Genomic DNA, 17,641 nt, shown 5'->3' with positions numbered 1-17,641 from the left:
AAAAAAAAAAAAAAAAAAAACTTGCTTGGGGTCAGTACTGAGAATCTGAAGCTGTTTTCTAATTCTAGGTCCGCTGCACATTTGCTGCAAGACCATGGGTTAAGAAACATACAGGAGAAGTCTATTCTCTGTCTCAACTCTGTGCAGTCCCGGAAAAAGTTAGGCGTTCTTGTTTAACTCCTCTGCACTGTTGTTCCTCTGACACCTGTATTTTATTATATAGCTGTTGCTCAGGAGGTAGAGTCAGCCTGCAATGCAGGAGACCCGGGCTGGGAAGATCTGGAGGAGGGCATGGCAGCCCACTCCAGTACTCTTGCCTGGAGAATCCCGTGGACAGAGGGGCCTGGCGGGCTACAGGCCATGGAGTCTAAAAGGGTTGGACACAACTAGAGTGACTTTCACCTTTGTTATCTTGTAAGCTTTTAAAAATTGGGGGACTTCCCTGGTGGTCCAGTGGCTAAGACTGTACTTCCAAGGCAGGGACTGGGGTTCAATCCCTGATCAGGAAGCTAGATCCCACATGCTGCGGCTAAGACCTGGTGCAGCTAAATAAATACATTTGTTTTCTTTTTAAATTATGCTGCCTTTAGGCTTTCACTTTTACTTTACTCATCAAACATTATTATAGTCATAGGCTAGTCTTCAGATGCTAGCAGTGAGGGATCTCTCAGGGAACTGAGGCAGAAGCATCACTGGGGGTTTTCACCTCAGCTGAGTTGGCAGGACTTTGAGAAGAGACTTCAGGTGTGAGCACCTGCTTTGTCCAGGTATAGTTAATCCAGCTGGCAAAAACCAGAATGAAAAGGTGTGTTAAATTTTGGGGGGCGGGGGTGAGGGAAGGGGTTGTTTTAAACAAAATATTTGAAAGCAGAGATGGTGCAGTGTGGACCTACATGTTAAGAGTACGTACTTGGGACTATTGAATGTTGTTAGCACCAGAAAGCTTAAAAAAAAAACCAAAAACCCCATATTTTCACTTAAATGAAGGATTAGTTTTTCTAAAAAAAAAATCAGTCTTTTAGTTCAGGTTTTCTATCACTTATTTAAAAGAAGTGAGTTGGTTACAGGAGGATTAAACGTAGGCAGGGAAGGCTGCTCGAAGCAACTCCGTTTCTGTCGTCTCCATCACCTTCGTCATTTATCTTTCTTCTTCCCCTTCTCACTTTTGACCTCCCCCTCTGCCTTCTTGCTTTTTTCCACCTGTGACCGCTTGTCAGAGACATCGTTTACTCTAGTTTGTAAACATGCCCATTGCACATTTTTCTTTCAGCACTGCGGCCTTCTTTTCTCAAGGTCCCAGTTTCTTTGATGATTAGGCCAGGATGTGTTCATTTGATGGTGAGGTTGCTCAGGCCAAAACAGGAAGGACCACTTGGGTGGGTACCATGGCCAGCAGCATAGTCCTCGTCAGGGAGCTTATTAGTAATGCAGAATCTTACATCCCATCCCAGATGAACTGCATCCTGACCTGCTTTTTAACAGGGTTCCCTAACATGCATACTCAAAAGTTTGAAAAGTATTGCTTTAGCGATTTTAGAAAGTTGTGACATCTTGACTGTAGGTTACAGACACTCTTCCCAGTGGTTTACACAAAGATGCCATGTGGTAACATTTGCCCTCTTTTTTTTTTTTTTGTTGGCCTGTATGGAGTTATTTTTCCTTAGTGAGTCAGTTGGTCCCGTCCTTGCCCTGTGGAGCCCATCATTGTTGGTGGGAGGTGGGGGAGGCTGTGAGAGGAGGGGCCAGACATAGCCTCAAGACTTCGTTGTAAATTCTAGAAACCTAGAGGGTTTTGGAACTGTGTAATGAGGCTGGCCATTGGTGTCTCAGTAAACCATGTATTTTCTTTTCTTGTTTTCCTGCAGTCTAGTGATTCGTGGTGATAAGGATGAGCAGGCTGTTCTGTGCAGTGAAGACAAAACATATGATTTGAAAGTAGCAGACACTTCCAATATGTTGCTTTTTATTCCCGGTTGTAAAATTCCAGAGCAGCTGAAGATGGAAGAAACACACTGTAACCTTATTCAGACTGAGGTACTGTCTTCTGTTTCCTGACTTATTTGAAAAAGACAACATGCCTTTAATTCAAAACTCAAGGTGTGGGCCTTCCCTGGTGGTTAAGACTGTGCTTCAATGCAGGTGGCGTGGGTTCGGTTCCTGGTTGGAGAACTAAGATTTCCCATGCTTGAGGCCAAAAGAAAAAAAAAAAAAAGGAGGTGTGAAATGTATAATCACAGAGAATCTGAAATTTTCTCTGATGAAACTGGAAATTTCTCAGCATTATTTTTGTTTGTTTGGAGTCATGTAAAGTTGTCTTTATTTTCCCAATGTGATGTTTAAGTCCCAGATAAACTGACCATTTTCTGTAATATAGAAAATTTACTGTGAGGTGACTCATTCTAAAAGTTTGACCTGTTTTCAGGGAGTTTTGCTGTGGATAGGTTTGAAAGGTGATTCCCTCAGACTATAACCAGTGCATTAGGTGACGTAGGGAAATGAAAAACCATGTTTTTGAGGGAAGTGTGTTTCTCACCTTTGAAGCTGGTTTAGTTCATCACTAGCCATAGCCATGTATAACGAATTCTTAATTACTTTGGAGACTACTGATGGCAGATAGCAAACAAAAGTTTCTATCCTGGCTCAATAGTTACACATATACAGTCAAAGCACCTTAATGCTATTAGATTAACTTCAAGCCAACCACTTCCTAAAAATAGAATTGGAATAGAAATAAGGGAAAATACTGGGGCGCCTGAGTGGTTCATATGACGTTGCTAGAACAGAGGAGCTGCCGGTAAATATTGTACTTGATTTCTGTAGAGTTACGTCTTTGATTGTGATGAGCTAGAAATTTTGACTTTGATCCTTTTGGAAAAGATGTTATTTTTTTCATCAGGTACCTGTCTTGTGGGTGTTTTGGAGAGGATATAAACGTCTGTGAGTACCTTTGAGCTCTTCTTACCGGAGTTCTGTGTTCTGGGACCGAGGAAAACTTAACAGAGGTCTGCTAGCCAGAGTTTCAGAATCTTTGGGTTGCACTTCAGGTGCTTAAAAAGGCTCGGTCAGGAATGCACCTGAGCAGAGCAGGCTGGCATTGATAAATGGCAGTGGGTGCCCAGGCTCGGGGGTGCTAGGGAATGGGGGTCTGTGACAGATTGGGGTGCACAGGCCTCAGGCAGGTAGGTAGGCGCTTCTTGGCCTTGTGGGAAAGCAGCCCAGCATTGCATAGACCAATCCATAGACCTTCTGATTTGTTTTGTCCAAGTGAAGCTTAAAATTTAGGTTTTAGGGGGCAAAATCTCCTTATTTTTCAATGTTGGCAACGAATTAAAAGTCCATACTAAACTTCCTTTTCTCCGTCAACACAAAAGCACACACGAACATCTGTGTGTTGGGTCCAGCCCCTTTGTGAGCTGCGCACGAGCTTAGTAGTCTTTCTGTTTTGGTCCTTAAGCTTTGCTTAGGCTCCGCGGCGTCTCCACCAGGCTCTGGACCTTGTCTCCTCCATCTCGGCTTCTACTGGTTTGAGACTGGACGAGCCCCTGACCTTCCGCCTTAAAGCGACAGTGTTTCCCAGAGAGAATCCATTTTGGCCTTTTTCCATTTCTTTCATGTGAAACAATTATTGAGTACCTACTAAGTGCTGATGTTGATTGGGCAAATCCTGGAAATTGAAGAGAAGGATAACAGCAATTTACCCGTCATTTAGCCACTATCACCTGATTTGAGTGACAGGCCTCTAAGTATTTCTCAAGTCCAGTAAGGAATTGGTTGCTGTTCTACCTAGTAGAAGCTCTTGCATTGAACAGAAGTCTTTCTTTTTTCACATCCGCTTAATTTTAGCATCATGAGCAACACAGGGCAAGACTGCTGCCTCTTCCCTGTAGCATCTGTGCATAATTTGAAGACTGTGAGATGAGGCCTCTTCTTTACTTTCTATTTTTCCACCTAAATACCTTCTTTCTCTGTGGTTTCTACCTGGTTTGCAGAATGTCACCTTGCTGGTCATTCTTTTCTGGCCACACTCTTTAAGTTTCCACAATACACTTGAGATGTGGAAGGCAGGAGGAGGGAGCAACAGGAATAGATGCTTGGACGGCATCACCAACTCAATGGACATGGGTCTGAGCAAACTTTAGGGGATAATGAAGGACAGGGAGGCCTGGTGTGCTGCAGTCCCTGAGGTTGCAAAGAGTCGGACGTGACTTCGCCACTGAACAACAACAACAGTGGAAGCTTAATTATCCATTCTCATTATGTTGGCAGTGTCTTCTTGACTGAGATTTAAACAGATGTGACCTGCAGATGGGTAGCCATCTCAAGCAGATGGCTGGATGAGCACCTTCCCGACAGAAACCAGAATACCTTGGCTTCGTTTTCTTGCTTCTAATGGAGGACAGATGTGTTGGATGAAATTTTATGTAAAGTTTTCTTTTAGAATGGCCCCTAAAAGATCATGATGTATTTGTAATCTCTAGATCTTTGGTTTTTCTAACAACTACTGGGAATTAAGAAGATGTAGACCTAAACTAAAGAAGTTAAAGAAACTTTTGATGGAAAATACCTATGAAGGGCCTGACAGTGAAAAGGAAAAGGATTCCAGTCACTTAAAAGTAAGACTGTTATTTTCATTTTTTAAATTGGGATTTAAAAAACAGAGCTATAATGGCATTCTTTAATGGTGACATTCTTTTTAAAGTTCATATTATGAAACTTTCAAACATACCCCAAAACAGAAAGACTCGTGTTCTCTCTGTTGACCATTTATCAATATTTTGTCAATCTCATGTCTTCTCTCCCCCTGCCGCCTCCCACTGTATTTGTATTAGAAGCTCAACCGATTGATCGTTTTTCTTTGTCACTGCCTTATTGAGATCTGATTCATATACCAAGCAAGTTGCTTATTTTAAAGTGTGTAATTCAGCAGTTTTCAGTGCATTCACAGAGTTGTGTGGTCATCAGCTTGATGAAGTTTGGATTATTTTTATCACCCCTCCACGGAAACTCTGTACCCCTTAGCTGTTCCCTCTCACTCCCGCCTTTCTCTCTCTCTCCCCCACTTCAGCCCTGACCTCTAGGTCCTGCCTTTCTCTCTCTCTCCCCGCCCTCAGCCCTGACCTCCTGGTCCACCTTTCTCTCTCTCCCCTCAGCTCTGACCTCTAGGTCCTGCCTTGCTCTCCTCTCTCCCCTCAGCCCTAGGCTGCTTCTGGGCATTCTGTGTGAACAGAATCAGATGAGTGGCCTCTTCTGGCAGCATCTCTGACCTAGCATGCTGTTCTCAGCATCCATCCTTTTCATTGCTGAACGGTGCCCTGTCTTATGGGTGTGCCATATTTTACGCGTCCATTCATCAGTTGATGAGCATTTGCGTAGTTTCTACTTTTTGATTGTTGTTGATTACTTGCTAATTGTGAATAACACTGCTGTGAACATTCATGTACAAGTGTCTAGTGAACCTGTGTTTTAATTTTTCCTGGAGATGTACACACGCACACACACGAGTGAAACTGATGGGTCCTGTGGTCACTCTATATGGGCTTTATATAGAATGTTTGTACAGAAACCCCTTTGCCAATTTTCAACTGGATTACTGTATTATTAAATTGTTGGAGAGTTTTTTATGTAATCTAAACACAAGCTCTTTGACACATCGAATTTGCAAATGTTTTCTTCTATTTTAGGAGTTATCATTTCACTTTCTTGACTTTTTGAAAAAAATTGTGGCAAGTACAGAAGTTTTCATTTTGATGAAGTCCACATGATGTGCTTCCATTTTATTGCTTGTGTTTTCAGCATCACATCTGAAATGATTGCCACATTCCACATCACAATGTGTTTTCTTCTAAGATATTCTCTGATTTTATCTAGTTATCATTACACATTAACTAAAGAAATTAAGCTATAAATACTGCTTTATCTGTCCCTATGTATTTATTCCCTCAAAATTCAATAAGTCTGAAAAAATTTTTTTGTCCTAAAATGCGTTTTTTTTTGTTTGTTTCAGTATACGACTGAAGACTTGCTTGATCAAATTCAGGCAAGTGAGGAAGAAATAATGACCCAGTTACAAGTTCTCAATGCCTGTGAGATCGGAGGTAGCGTTACTTACTGTTACCAGTAGTGGTGGGATTGGGCATCATTTGCGAGAGAGGTTTTTGTGCGTCTCCCTCTGTTTATTGCTGTTGCATGCTATTTATTGAGTCCTCTTCTGGTCTCAGAGATGACGATATTTGTGTTTTGGGTTGGGGGGGTAGAGACTCCATGTGATCACCTCTAACGAGGATGTCAGTCTCTGAGCAGTGACTTGATTCACTCCTTACAGGCCTTTTCCTTTGGAGTACATGGTAATAGAAGAACCTCATTTGATCAGGAAAGGTCTCAGATATCAGGAATCTGTTCCCTTCATTGTCTTTAATAGGTGAGGAAACCAAGGCCTGGGAAGGGAAACAGACGGGTCCAGGGTCCCCTGTCGAGATAGTGACAGGATGAGGCATCAAACCAGGTACTCGAACTCCTGGTTCAGAATTAACTCATTGAATTTCCAAACTGCTTGGAAGCTCTATTTATTCTTGTGATCACTCAACATACTTTTGATAAGTGTGAAGTAGTTTATATAATAAACCTGTGTAAAAGTAGTAGCAGCAAGAGATTGATGGAGTAGCTCAGCAGAATCTTCTTCAATGTGTTTTGACTTTCTTCTGGTCCGGAGTGTGGAGTGGGAGCTGCCCCCCAACCCCTGCCCTCCCAACACACCATGTCTGGGCCTACATTAACACTTGAGTAGCTGTGTGCATTTCTCAGCCCTCTCAAACTTGCCCAGAGAAGCAGCTTAATTCTGCACCCATGTGTCAGGAAGGGCGAAATTGGCATGGTTTGGTGAATGCCCTTTTCAATTTATTCACAGTCTTCCAAGCAAGATTAGCTTCTGTGGTCAATTCTGCTGAGCAAAGTAGCTGCACATGACTTTAGAACTAACTGATAGCACTAACTTCTTTGTTGTGGTTCCTTGAGTTTTTAATTGTGGTGGCCTGTTTCTAATTACTATGGTATAGGGATACCATGAATATTAAGATTAAGAATAGGAGAATGGATTTAATGCAGCCCTCTGCACTTTTTGTTTCTTGCATGGGAATGGATAATATTTTGGTGCGTGCATGGTGGGGGGGTTACGCATAGATTTTTCCCTAGTTTTCTTTTTCAGTTTTGCATCACACACTCCATGTTTTAATGTTGCTTTTACTCAGAATAAGAATAGGAACATTCTCCCGTGGAAATGATGGGTGTGCACTTGATTTGTTTCTCCAGAGATGGTGGCAGTGCCTTTGGTTATAAGATGGCATTTCATCATCTTTCACAGGGATTGGGAATATATATCTGGACACCCAGCCTTGTCTTGCTGCTGGTCCGCGTCGTACCTGAGTCTATTATCTCGTGAATGAACTAGACTTCTTTTTTAAAAACGTATTTATTCTTTCACTTGGCTGCCTGGCGTCTTAGTTGCTTTGGTCATGGGGGTCTTCACTGCATCTTACGGGATCCTTCGCTGTGGTGCACTGATTTTCCAGCTGTGCTGCTCAGGCCTCAGCACTTGGCGCCCACGGGCGCTCTCATGGGGTGCAGGCTTCGTGGCTTCTCGGCATGCGGGATCTTAGCTCCCCGACTGGTGATCCAGCCCACATCTCCTGCATTGCACGGCATATTCCTGACAACTGGACCGCCAGGATAGTCCTTGAAGAGACTGCTGCATGAGCACGAGCACGGGCACGGCTCTCCCAGGTGGCGGTGGGAGGGCGTGACCGTGACAGTACCCTGCTGCAGAGGTCACCGTGCGGAGTGTCCGGCCCGCGACCTCGGCTCCTTTGTGTGACCCTCTTAAGAAAACGACCGGACCAGCTACCGGCTTCCCATTTCCATTGAGAACAACAAGATTATTATGAGATAATGGAGGATTAAAGCACTTGGGAAAAAAGTCAAAATGTTGGTTATGTGCAAAGTACTCTTTAAAAACCACCTGACCTCCCTTGACACAGTTTGCAATGATTGGGAGAGAAGCTGAAACAGAAGCATTGTTTATAAAGAAAGTTAAGACTTATCATGTCTCTCTTTTGCAGGGAAGAGTATACTGCAACTGTATGAGTCCTATCAGTCAATTCATTTGTTTCCATTAAATTTGTTTAAAATGAATGTTCTTTAGTAAATGTAACTTTGGGAATTTATAGGTTATTGGAGGATTCTCGAATTTGATTATGAGATGAAACTTCTGAATCATATAACTCAGCTTGTGGATTCTGAATCTTGGTCTTTTAGCAAAGTTCCTTTGAATACGTGCCTTCAGGAACTTGGACCATTGGAACCAGAGTAAGTATTTATTCCCCATCCTTCCAGATTTTAAAGGAAAGAAAATTATTATCCAGGGTAGGACTAAACTCAGGGCATAGACTATATTTTAATATTGTATAGAAAGCTGAAAAATATACAACTAAAAAGGACTTGGGAATTTTGGTTACTGGGGAGAATAAATGTCATTTTTTTTCCTGCCATTAAAAATATAAAGAAATAACTATATGTGTTATTTTATAATAAATGTATGCTCACATGATTTGTATAAAAATATTTAACATGGGGCCTGGCACATCGTAGCTTTCCAGTATATTTTAGTTTTTATTTTTTAAAGTTTCTTGGCTGCACCACATAGCCTGTGGGATCTTAGTTCCCTGACCAGGAATCAAACCTGTGCTCCAGGGGAGTCCCAGTATTTCAAATTTACATCTTAATTTATAGTTAGCAATAGTGTTTGAAAGCTAATGCATAAAATTGTGAAAACTTTTCAAATAAGTGTTTAAAATTTTTCAGGGAAATGATTGAACACTGTCTTAGATGTTATGGAAAGAAATACACAGAGGAAGGTAAGATTGGGAGAATATTTTAACGGGTGTTTTAACTTGTGGTGTGTTAAACTTGGCCTGCCTTTGAAGTGTCTTCCTGTTAAAACTAAGACCTCCATGGGGGGATGGGCGATGAGTTGCGTGTAGTTCCTTCTGTGAATTTGTGCTGAGGGAAAGCGGACGGTGGTATAATTCAGAAGACAGTGTGGCACCATCTGCTGCCCTTTCCTTAGGCGAAGTTTATTTTGAACTGAGTGCAGATAAGATATGCAGAGCCACAGCACAGATGCTACTTCAGAACGCGGTGAAATTCAACCTTGCTGAGTTTCAGGAGGTATGGCAACAGAGTGTTCCCGAAGGAATGACAGCGAGGCTTGATCAGCTTCAGGTAAGGTGGTGACGTGATTACCTCCGTAACTCAGCAGGTTACGAGGTGAGATGAAGCCTGTATTGGAACTGAAGTTGGAGACAATTTATTTTCCTACCTTAGGGGTGCACTCTACATTCAATCCATCACAAAAATCCTTTAAAAAAGCAAAACAAAACAAAAAACCCACAAAGCCCACTTAATTGAAGTATACTTTACATATCACAGTTGCCTGTTTGTAAAGGATTTTTAGTAAATTTAATGGGTTTCCAGCCACCACAGTCTAATTGTAGAACATTTGTGACAGTAAGATCGCTTGGGCCCGTTTACAGTTAGGTTGATGCCTGGGTTTCCCTTGGGCTTCCCTTGTGGCTCAGCTGGTAAAGAATCCGCCTGCAATGCGGGAGACCTGGGTTCAATCCCTGGCTCGGAAAGATCCCCTGGAGAAGGGAACGGCTACCCACTCCAGGATTCTGGCCTGGAGAATTCCGTGGACTGTGGAGTCCATGGCGTCGCAAAGAGTCAGACACGACTGAGACTTTCACTTCCTAGGTTTCCTGGGATACTGGGACTTAGAGCAGGTTTGGGCAGCAGACACAATGAGTTCATATATAAGTTCAGTTAAAGAGGTCTGGTGCTTGGACGAGGGATTTGGGGTGAAGTTCAAATATTACAGTCATTAGCAAGTAAGTAAGTGGTGGAGGGAGTCACAGGTTTAGAGGAGGTTACCCAGGCCAGTGACAGCGAAACAGTTAGAGGGGTGGTCTAGGGGCCCAAGGAATTACAACATCAGGTCAGGAGAAGAGGCATGAAATTGTGATGCAGGCTTGAAGAGGAGGTGATGAATACTACCGAAGTAAAGGGGGCTAGTGAGACGAATCCAGTAAAGGGCCCATGGGCTTGGTAACGACAGCTCACAGTGAGCTTTAGAACCAGAGGCTTTTCACTAAACTGGTGGTGGTAAAAGCCAGATTCGAGAAGGGAAGGGAAGTGACTGCTCAGAGGCGCTCTCTTTGAAAAAGGCTATTGTAAGCTTCTCAGCTTCATGATGCTGAGGTTTTAAATACCTCGGGCTAAGCTCAACATAAGGTAAAAGAATGAGTCACTTTTTTTTTTTTAACATTAAACCATTACTTGAGCTCTCCTTTTTCTCATTTCTTACAGGGTTTGGCCTTGGTAGATAGACAGTCAAGACCAGAAATCATATTTCTGTTGAAAGCGGAAGACTTGCCTGAAGGAGATCAGGAACGGTTCAGTAGTCTGTTCTCTCTGAGAGAGAAGTGGACAGAAGAAGATATTGCTCCATATATTCAGTAAGTACTTTATTACAAATGGGTTTTGAGGACTGTTCTTTTCTAACAGGGAGCAGAGCGTTTCCGTTTTGTGTTTTGAGTCTTCCTGATGACTGCTTCCTTCCCGGCACTCTCAAGTCCTGGCGGGCTCTCCTCTTACCATTCTCCAGAACTACTGATCTGGCTGGTAGGGGACGTGTCATCTCTCTTCCTTTCTGCTGTGTCTAGAATCACTTCTCTGCTCTTCTTGCAAACTGCAACTCTTAGAGGAACAGTCTGCTGTGTACCCTTCTGTGACTGTAAGGCAACCACCCCTGTCTGATGGCCACCTTCTTTTTTCCTGCTGCCTTAACATTTTGGGAGAAGTTTAACATTTTGGGAGAAGTCAGAATTCATAAGAACAAGTTCACCCTGAAGTTACTACTTGGCAAGACTGACCCAAAATCCACCGCTGTTGCTGCTGCTGCTAAGTCGCTTCAGTCCTGTCCAACTCTGTGCGACCCCATGGATGGCAGCCCGCCAGGCTCCCCCGTCCCTGGGATTCTCCAGGCAAGAACACTGGAGTGGGTTGCCACTTCCTTCTCCCAAAATCCACTAACAAACCCTACCACTTCCTCCCTGTGTCCCATACCTCTTGGGGCCTCTCTCTTCTCTTTACCCAGCTTCAGTTTTCTCATATCTCACATGGGGTTAAATAATGCATGACTCATACTCTCACCGTGAAGGTTGGAGATAATACATACGTGTGCTCTATCCAGTTCAGTTACGGCTTCGTAGCCTCTCTTTACTCTTACCTCTCCCACAAATACATACCCTTATGTTTGTTGGAAAGGTGGACTTAGGGGAGAGAGAGAGAGAAAGAACTAGTGCTGTGAATACCGTGTTATGTTCCCTATTTATGATGTTCATTGTTTTTTGTTTTATTTTGTTCATTAATTTTTTTATCATTCCCACAGAGATTTGTGTGGAGAGAAGCAAACCGTTGGTGCACTGCTCACAAAATACGCTCGATCTTCAATGCAAAATGGTGTCAAAGTTTATAACTCAAGAAGACCTATTTCTTAAAAAGAACAACAGTTTTTTCTTTGGGACTAAAGTTGCTGGATATAAGAAAGTGTTTTTTTATGTATTTGTATTGCAGACTTTGAAAAACCCAATGCTGTGAGGCCTTTTCTCCTCATCTTCAGTATTTTAAAACTATTGCTCTTTTTTCTTAAAGGTGATAGGATATTTTATGTCTTTCAGGAAATGTTTGTTTCATGTACACAGTGTAAACAAGGACAAAAGTGTTATTTTCTATATTTAGTATATCTTGGTAGTCTATATGAGTTCATTCATAGAGTAACAGGTTTGGTTTTTTACATTGAAAATTGCATTTATTTAATTAGGATTTGACATTCTAGTCATTAATAAATTTGAAAGTTTTCAGAGAACTAAACAGTAACACTTTCCTGGAAGAGAATTATTTATTTACGTAAATACCATCTCCCAGGTGAGTTCCCATCTCCTGTTGACCTTCCACCAAAACAGGAAATCACACGATGCTGTCAGCTATTTAAAGCAGTTGTTTGATTTGATGAAATGGGCTTGATGATGGCTCCTGTTCGCCTGGCTCCTGTAGATACGATTTCAGAAAGAAACAGTGAGTGGTCCTGAAGAGAGATCTTAGTTCCCTGCCCAGGAATCAAATCTGGGAAGCCTGGATAAAAAACCGAGAATCCTAGCTGCTAGTCCACCACTGGGGGCTAGAAAGTGAAATTGAAAGTGTTAGTCGCTTAGTCATATCCAACTCTTCTAACCCGTGGAATGTAGCCCCTCCAGGCTCCTCAGTCCATGGGATTCTCCAGGTGAGAACACTGGAGTCCGTTGCCATTTCTTTCTCTAGATCTTCCCAACCCAGGGATTGAACCCAGGTCTCCAGCATTGCAAGTAGACTCTTTATTCTTTGAGCTGTGAGGGAAGCACCAGGACCTAGAGGCAAGAAGTAAAGCTCCCCTGGCTCTTGCCTCCTCTGAAAACAAAAATGTTTTGAGGAGGCGAAAACTGTAAAAACAGGTACAGTTTATTTTCAGAGATACAGCATAATAAGTGGGGGAGCACAGAGAAACAGTGTAAGACAGAATAAGGCAGAAATACACACCAGGAAAGAAAGGGTATGGTCGTCCTCCCTAATGAGGAGGAGCACAGTAAGTTCAGCTCAGTCGCTCAGTCGTGTCCGACTCCTTGCGACCCCAGGAATCGCAGCCCGCCAGGCCTCCCTGTCCATCACCATCTCCCGGAGTTCACTCAGACTCGCGTCCATCGAGTTGGTGATGCCATCCAGCCATCTCATCCTCTGTTGTCCCCTTCTCTTGCCCCCAATCCCTCCCAGCATCAGACTCTTTTCCAATGAGTCAACTCTTCACATGAGGTGGCCAAAGTACTGGAGTTTCAGCTTTAGTATCATTCCTTCCAAAGAAATCCCAGGGTTGATCTTCAGAATGGACTAGTTGGATCTCCTTGCAGTCCAAGGGACTCTCAAGAGTCTTCTCCAACACCACAGTTCAAAAGCATCAATTCTTCGGCACTCAGCTTTCCTCACAGTCCAACTCTCACATCCATACATGATCACAGGAAAAACCATAGCCTTGACTAGACGGACCTTAGTCAGCAAAGTAATGTCTCTGCTTTTGAATATGCTATCTAGGTTGGTCATAACTTTTCTTCCAAGGAGTAAGCGTCTTTTAATTTCATGGCTGCATTCACCATCTGCAGTGATTTTGGAGCCCCCAAAAATAAAGTCTGACACTGTTTCCACTGTTTCCCCATCTATTTCCCATGAAGTGATGGGACCGGATGCCATGATCTTCGTTTTCTGAATGTTGAGCTTGAAGCCAACTTTTTCACTCTCCTCTTTCACTTTCATCAAGAGGCTTTTTAGTTCCTCTTCACTTTCTGCCATAAGGGTGGTGTCATCTGCATATCTGAGGTGATTGATATTTCTCCCAGCAATCTTGATTCCAGCTTGTGTTTCTTCCAGTCCAGAGTTGCTCATGAGGTACTCTGCATATAAGTTAAATAAGCAGGGTAACAATATACAGCCTTGACATACTCCTTTTCCTATTTGGAACCAGTCTGTTGTTCCATGTCCAGTTCTAACTGTTGCTTCCTGACCTGCATACAGATTTCTCAAGAGGCAGGTCAGGTGGTCTGGTATTCCCATCTGTTGAAGAATTTTCCACAGTTTATTGTGATCCACACAGTCAAAGGCTTTGGCATAGTCAAAAAGCAGAAATAGATGTTTTTCTGGAACTCTCTTTCTTTTTCATGATCCAGCGGATGTTGGCAATTTGATCTCTGGTTCCTCTGCCTTTTCTAAAACCAGCTTGAACATCAGGAAGTTCACGGTTCACATATTGCTGAAGCCTGTCTTGGAGAATGTTCAGCATTACTTTACTAGCATGTGAGATGAGTGCAATTGTGCGGTAGTTTGAGCATTCTTTGGCATTGCCTTTCTTTGGGATTAGAATGAAAACTGACCTTTTCCAGTTCTGTGGCCACTGCTGAGTTTTCCAAATGTGCTGGCATATTGAGTGCAGCACTTTCACAGCATCATCTTTCAGGATTTGAAACAGCTCAGCTGGACTTCCATCACTTCCACTAGCTTTGTTCGTAGTGATGCTTTCTAAGGCCCACTTGACTTCACATTCCAGGATGTCTGGTTCTAGATTAGAGATCACACCATCATGATTATCTGGGTTGTGAAAATCTTTTTTGTACGGTTCTTCTGTGTATTCTTGCCACCTCTTCTTAATATCTTCTGCTTCTGTGAGGTCCAGACCATTTCTGTCTTTTATTGAGCCCATCTTTGCATGAAATGTTCCCTTGGTATCTCTAATTTTCTTGAAGAGATCTCTAGTCTTTCCCATTCTGTTCTTTTCCTCTATTTCTTTGCATTGATCGCTGAAGAAGGCTGCCAGTAGGTGCCCAATATGCTACTGGAGGTCAGTGGAGAAATAACTCCAGAAAGAATGAAGGGATGGAGCCAAAGGAAAAACAATACCCAGCTGTGGATGTGACTGGTGATAGAACCAAGATCCGATGCTGTAAAGGGCAATATTGCATAGGAACCTGGAATGTCAGGTCCATGAATCAAGGCAAATTGAAAGTGGTCAAACAGGAGATGGCAAGGGTGAACGTCGACATTCTAGGAATCAGGGAACTAAAATGGACTGGAATGGGTGAATTTAACTCAGATGACCATTAGATCTACTACTGCGGGCAGGAATCCCTCAGAAGAAATGGAGTAGCCATCATGGTCAGCAAAAGAGTCCGAAATGCAGTACTTGGATGCAATCTCAAAAATGACAGAATGATCTCTGTTCGTCTCCAAGGCGAACCATTCAATATCATGGTAATCCAAGTCTATGCCCCAACCAGTAACGCTGAAGAAGCTGAAGTTGAATGGTTTTATGAAGACCTACAAGACCTTTTAGAACTAACACCCCAAACAGATGTCCTTTTCATTATAGGGGACTGGAATGCAAAAGTAGGAAGTCAAGAAACACCTGGAGTAACAGGCAAATTTGGCCTTGGAATGCGGAATGAAGCAGGCCAAAGACTAATAGAGTTTTGCCAGGAACATGAACTGGTCATAGCAAACACCCTCTTCCAACAACACAAGAGAAGACTCTACACATGGACATCACCAGATGGTCAACACCAAAATCAGACTGATTATATTCTTTGCAGCCAAAGATGGAGAAGCTCTACACAGTCAACAAAACAAGACCAGGAGCTGACTGTGGCTCAGATCATGAACTCCTTATTACCAAATTCAGACTCAAATTGAAGAAAGTAGGGAAAACCGCTAGACCATTCAGGTATGACCTAAATCAAATCCCTTATGATTATACAGTGGAAGTGAGAAATACATTTAAGAGTCTAGATCTGATAGTCAGAGTGCCTGATGAACTATGGAATGAGGTTCGTGACATTGTACAGGAGACAGGGATCAAGACCATCCCCATGGACAAGAAATGCAAAAATGCAAAATGGCTGTCTGGGGAAGCCTTACAAATAGCTGTGAAGAGAAGAGAGGTGAAAAGCAAAGGAGAAAAGGAAAGATATAAGCATCTGAATGCAGAGTTCCAGAGAATTGCAAGAAGAGAGAAGAAAGCCTTCTTCAGCGATCAATGCAAAGAAATAGAGGAAAAGAACAGAATGGGAAAGACTAGAGATCTCTTCAAGAAAATTAGAGATACCAAGGGAGCACAGTAAAGGTGACTTAAATCACTTCTATAGGACAATTCTTCCTGGTCTTTGTTTCCCTTTGGCCCATCTTCTTTCCCCAAATCTGATCTGTTCCAGGGTGCTCCCTAAGGTCCACGTGCAACTTTTTGCTAAAGATGGATTCCACCACAGAGACTACTGGGGATATTGGTGACCTGCCTCCCTTTTCCACCTCCAAGGAGCCTTTTTGGACCCGAGGCGTCAGGAAGTTTCCTTGACCTCAGGAATGGTCATCTTATCTCTATTCCATCAGAGCGCAGCTTCTGCAACTAGCTTTGTCCTTGGAGTGTGGGGAAAACAAAGCTTCAGTTTTTTCTCCACTTGACAGACACCAGCTGCCCAGCCCAGGGGCCCCGCTATCTCCTACCTCAGATATGCACTTTGGGATGAAAGTCTGTGTACTACTTACTGCTTATTTGCCTCCCATTCTTTCCTTAACCCAGTGACCTCTTTTTAACCCAGTTGCATCTATCTTGCTAAATAGTCTCCATCTTCCATGCAAAGTGGTATTAAAAAGTTTGTAACTTAAGACCCTTTTCAATACTAATCCCCTGTGAAGAAGAATAACAATAGTTCATCATCCTATAATGAAGGATACTGACACACGTAATACTCAGAAACGACAAGTAATTTCTGGTTTTGGAATGCTTGATAAAGTTATTTTACATCTTTATTTTCCTAGGATGTTTTCCTTTAGACCAAAGTTCAAATTAATTTTAGCTAATGAACTTGTCATCAGGACAGGTGGAAGGGTTAAACCTGGCCCAAAGTTAAAAAAAAAAAATCCACAACCAAGATTCAACTGTCACTGGAATTTACAACCGTTTTATTCTCAAGCTCATGAAATGCAGATGACTTCAAAAGAGTCCGGTGTTTCAGTAATTCTGCATCTGTATAATCCACTTATTTTTCAATAAATACCGAGGCAGCAATGCCTAGTGAGGAGTTGAATTCGAGTTAGACTTCTCCAGCCTGTCACAGCTCCGCTGAGTTGAGGGTTCTTTTTACACAGCGCCCGGACGGACGCCTCCTGGTTTCCTAGGTCTCGGCCCCTGGCGCTTTGAAAACCTCGTCCCCATGCTTTTCAGAGTTTGCGCTACATCTTCATTCCTCTAAAATTTGATGTTTCTCCTTCCCGTTCTGCTGTCCTCGCGTCATCCACAAAATAGCTGTCAAGTTTCCTCAGCTTCAACGGTTTTCGGCCGCCGTCTGAACATTAATTGGCAAACGCAAACCGCGGTGCTCGCCAAGCCCCGCCCACGGACAACAAGACTTCCGGCTGCCGCCCCAGCACCGCCCTACTTCCGCTGACGTCGGGGGTCAGAGGTGCCGAGAAAGATGTCGGCTGGCGGGCGTCGTTGGGCGCTTCTGTGGGGAGTGTCTCCGTGACAGGCGCTCGACGGAGACGACGGACGAGCCGAGTCCCCAGAGCGAGTGTGAGGGGCGGCCGCGGCGGATCGGGCGGGGCCGGGCGTGGTGCCCCGGGCGCCCCCGCCGCGGGCCGTGACTTTGGGGCGCGTGCGGGAACGGGGAGCGTCGGGTGCCCAAGGCCGGTGATGCCCCGCCGCCGCCCGGGAGGCCGGGACGCCGAGCTCCGCGGGGCCCCCGATGCCGCCGACTGGCTCTGACCCCGCCAGAATGAACAGGAAGAAAGGAGACAAGGGCTTTGAAAGCCCAAGGCCGTATAAATTATAAGTATTTTTTTCTTTATCTCCCTTTCCTCTGGGGCTTCCCGGGAGGCTCAAACGGTTAAGAATCCGCCTGCAGTGCGGGAGACCCGGGTTCGATCCCTGGGTCGGGAGGATGCCCTGGGGGAGGGAAAGGCT

At 43.6% G+C, this 17,641-nt stretch overlaps 2 protein-coding genes across 6 annotated transcripts in view; both read left to right on the top strand.

Annotated features, from left to right (window-relative positions):
• The window catches only part of DSCC1 (DNA replication and sister chromatid cohesion 1), a 17,632-nt gene extending 5,644 nt beyond the window's left edge, over window positions 1-11,988 (top strand). Inside the window, exons 3-11 of the mRNA XM_040261707.1 lie at window positions 313-414; window positions 1,866-2,034; window positions 4,479-4,613; window positions 6,005-6,095; window positions 8,220-8,358; window positions 8,854-8,906; window positions 9,119-9,273; window positions 10,417-10,565; window positions 11,501-11,988. Of these exons, the coding sequence (XP_040117641.1) occupies window positions 313-414; window positions 1,866-2,034; window positions 4,479-4,613; window positions 6,005-6,095; window positions 8,220-8,358; window positions 8,854-8,906; window positions 9,119-9,273; window positions 10,417-10,565; window positions 11,501-11,609 (1,102 nt within the window). The 3' untranslated portion in view covers window positions 11,610-11,988. The remainder of the gene's footprint in view (window positions 1-312; window positions 415-1,865; window positions 2,035-4,478; window positions 4,614-6,004; window positions 6,096-8,219; window positions 8,359-8,853; window positions 8,907-9,118; window positions 9,274-10,416; window positions 10,566-11,500) is intronic.
• A 5,147-nt stretch (window positions 11,989-17,135) lies between these two features.
• The window catches only part of TAF2 (TATA-box binding protein associated factor 2), a 90,770-nt gene continuing 90,264 nt past the window's right edge, over window positions 17,136-17,641 (top strand). For 4 of the 5 annotated variants that reach the window (XM_040261786.1, XM_040261785.1, XM_040261784.1 and 1 more), the window contains exon 1: window positions 17,136-17,506. In XM_040261786.1, coding sequence (XP_040117720.1) covers window positions 17,424-17,506 — 83 coding nt within the window. In that variant the 5' untranslated portion in view covers window positions 17,136-17,423. The remainder of the gene's footprint in view (window positions 17,507-17,641) is intronic. The other variant, XM_040261788.1, reaches the window with a different exon arrangement.

The sequence above is a fragment of the Oryx dammah genome, unplaced genomic scaffold (genome assembly GCF_014754425.2).
Source record: "Oryx dammah isolate SB20612 unplaced genomic scaffold, SCBI_Odam_1.1 HiC_scaffold_19, whole genome shotgun sequence".
Taxonomy (NCBI): domain Eukaryota; kingdom Metazoa; phylum Chordata; class Mammalia; order Artiodactyla; family Bovidae; genus Oryx; species Oryx dammah.
Note: the sequence above shows the minus strand (reverse complement) of the source record. Positions and strands in the feature narration are given on the sequence as shown.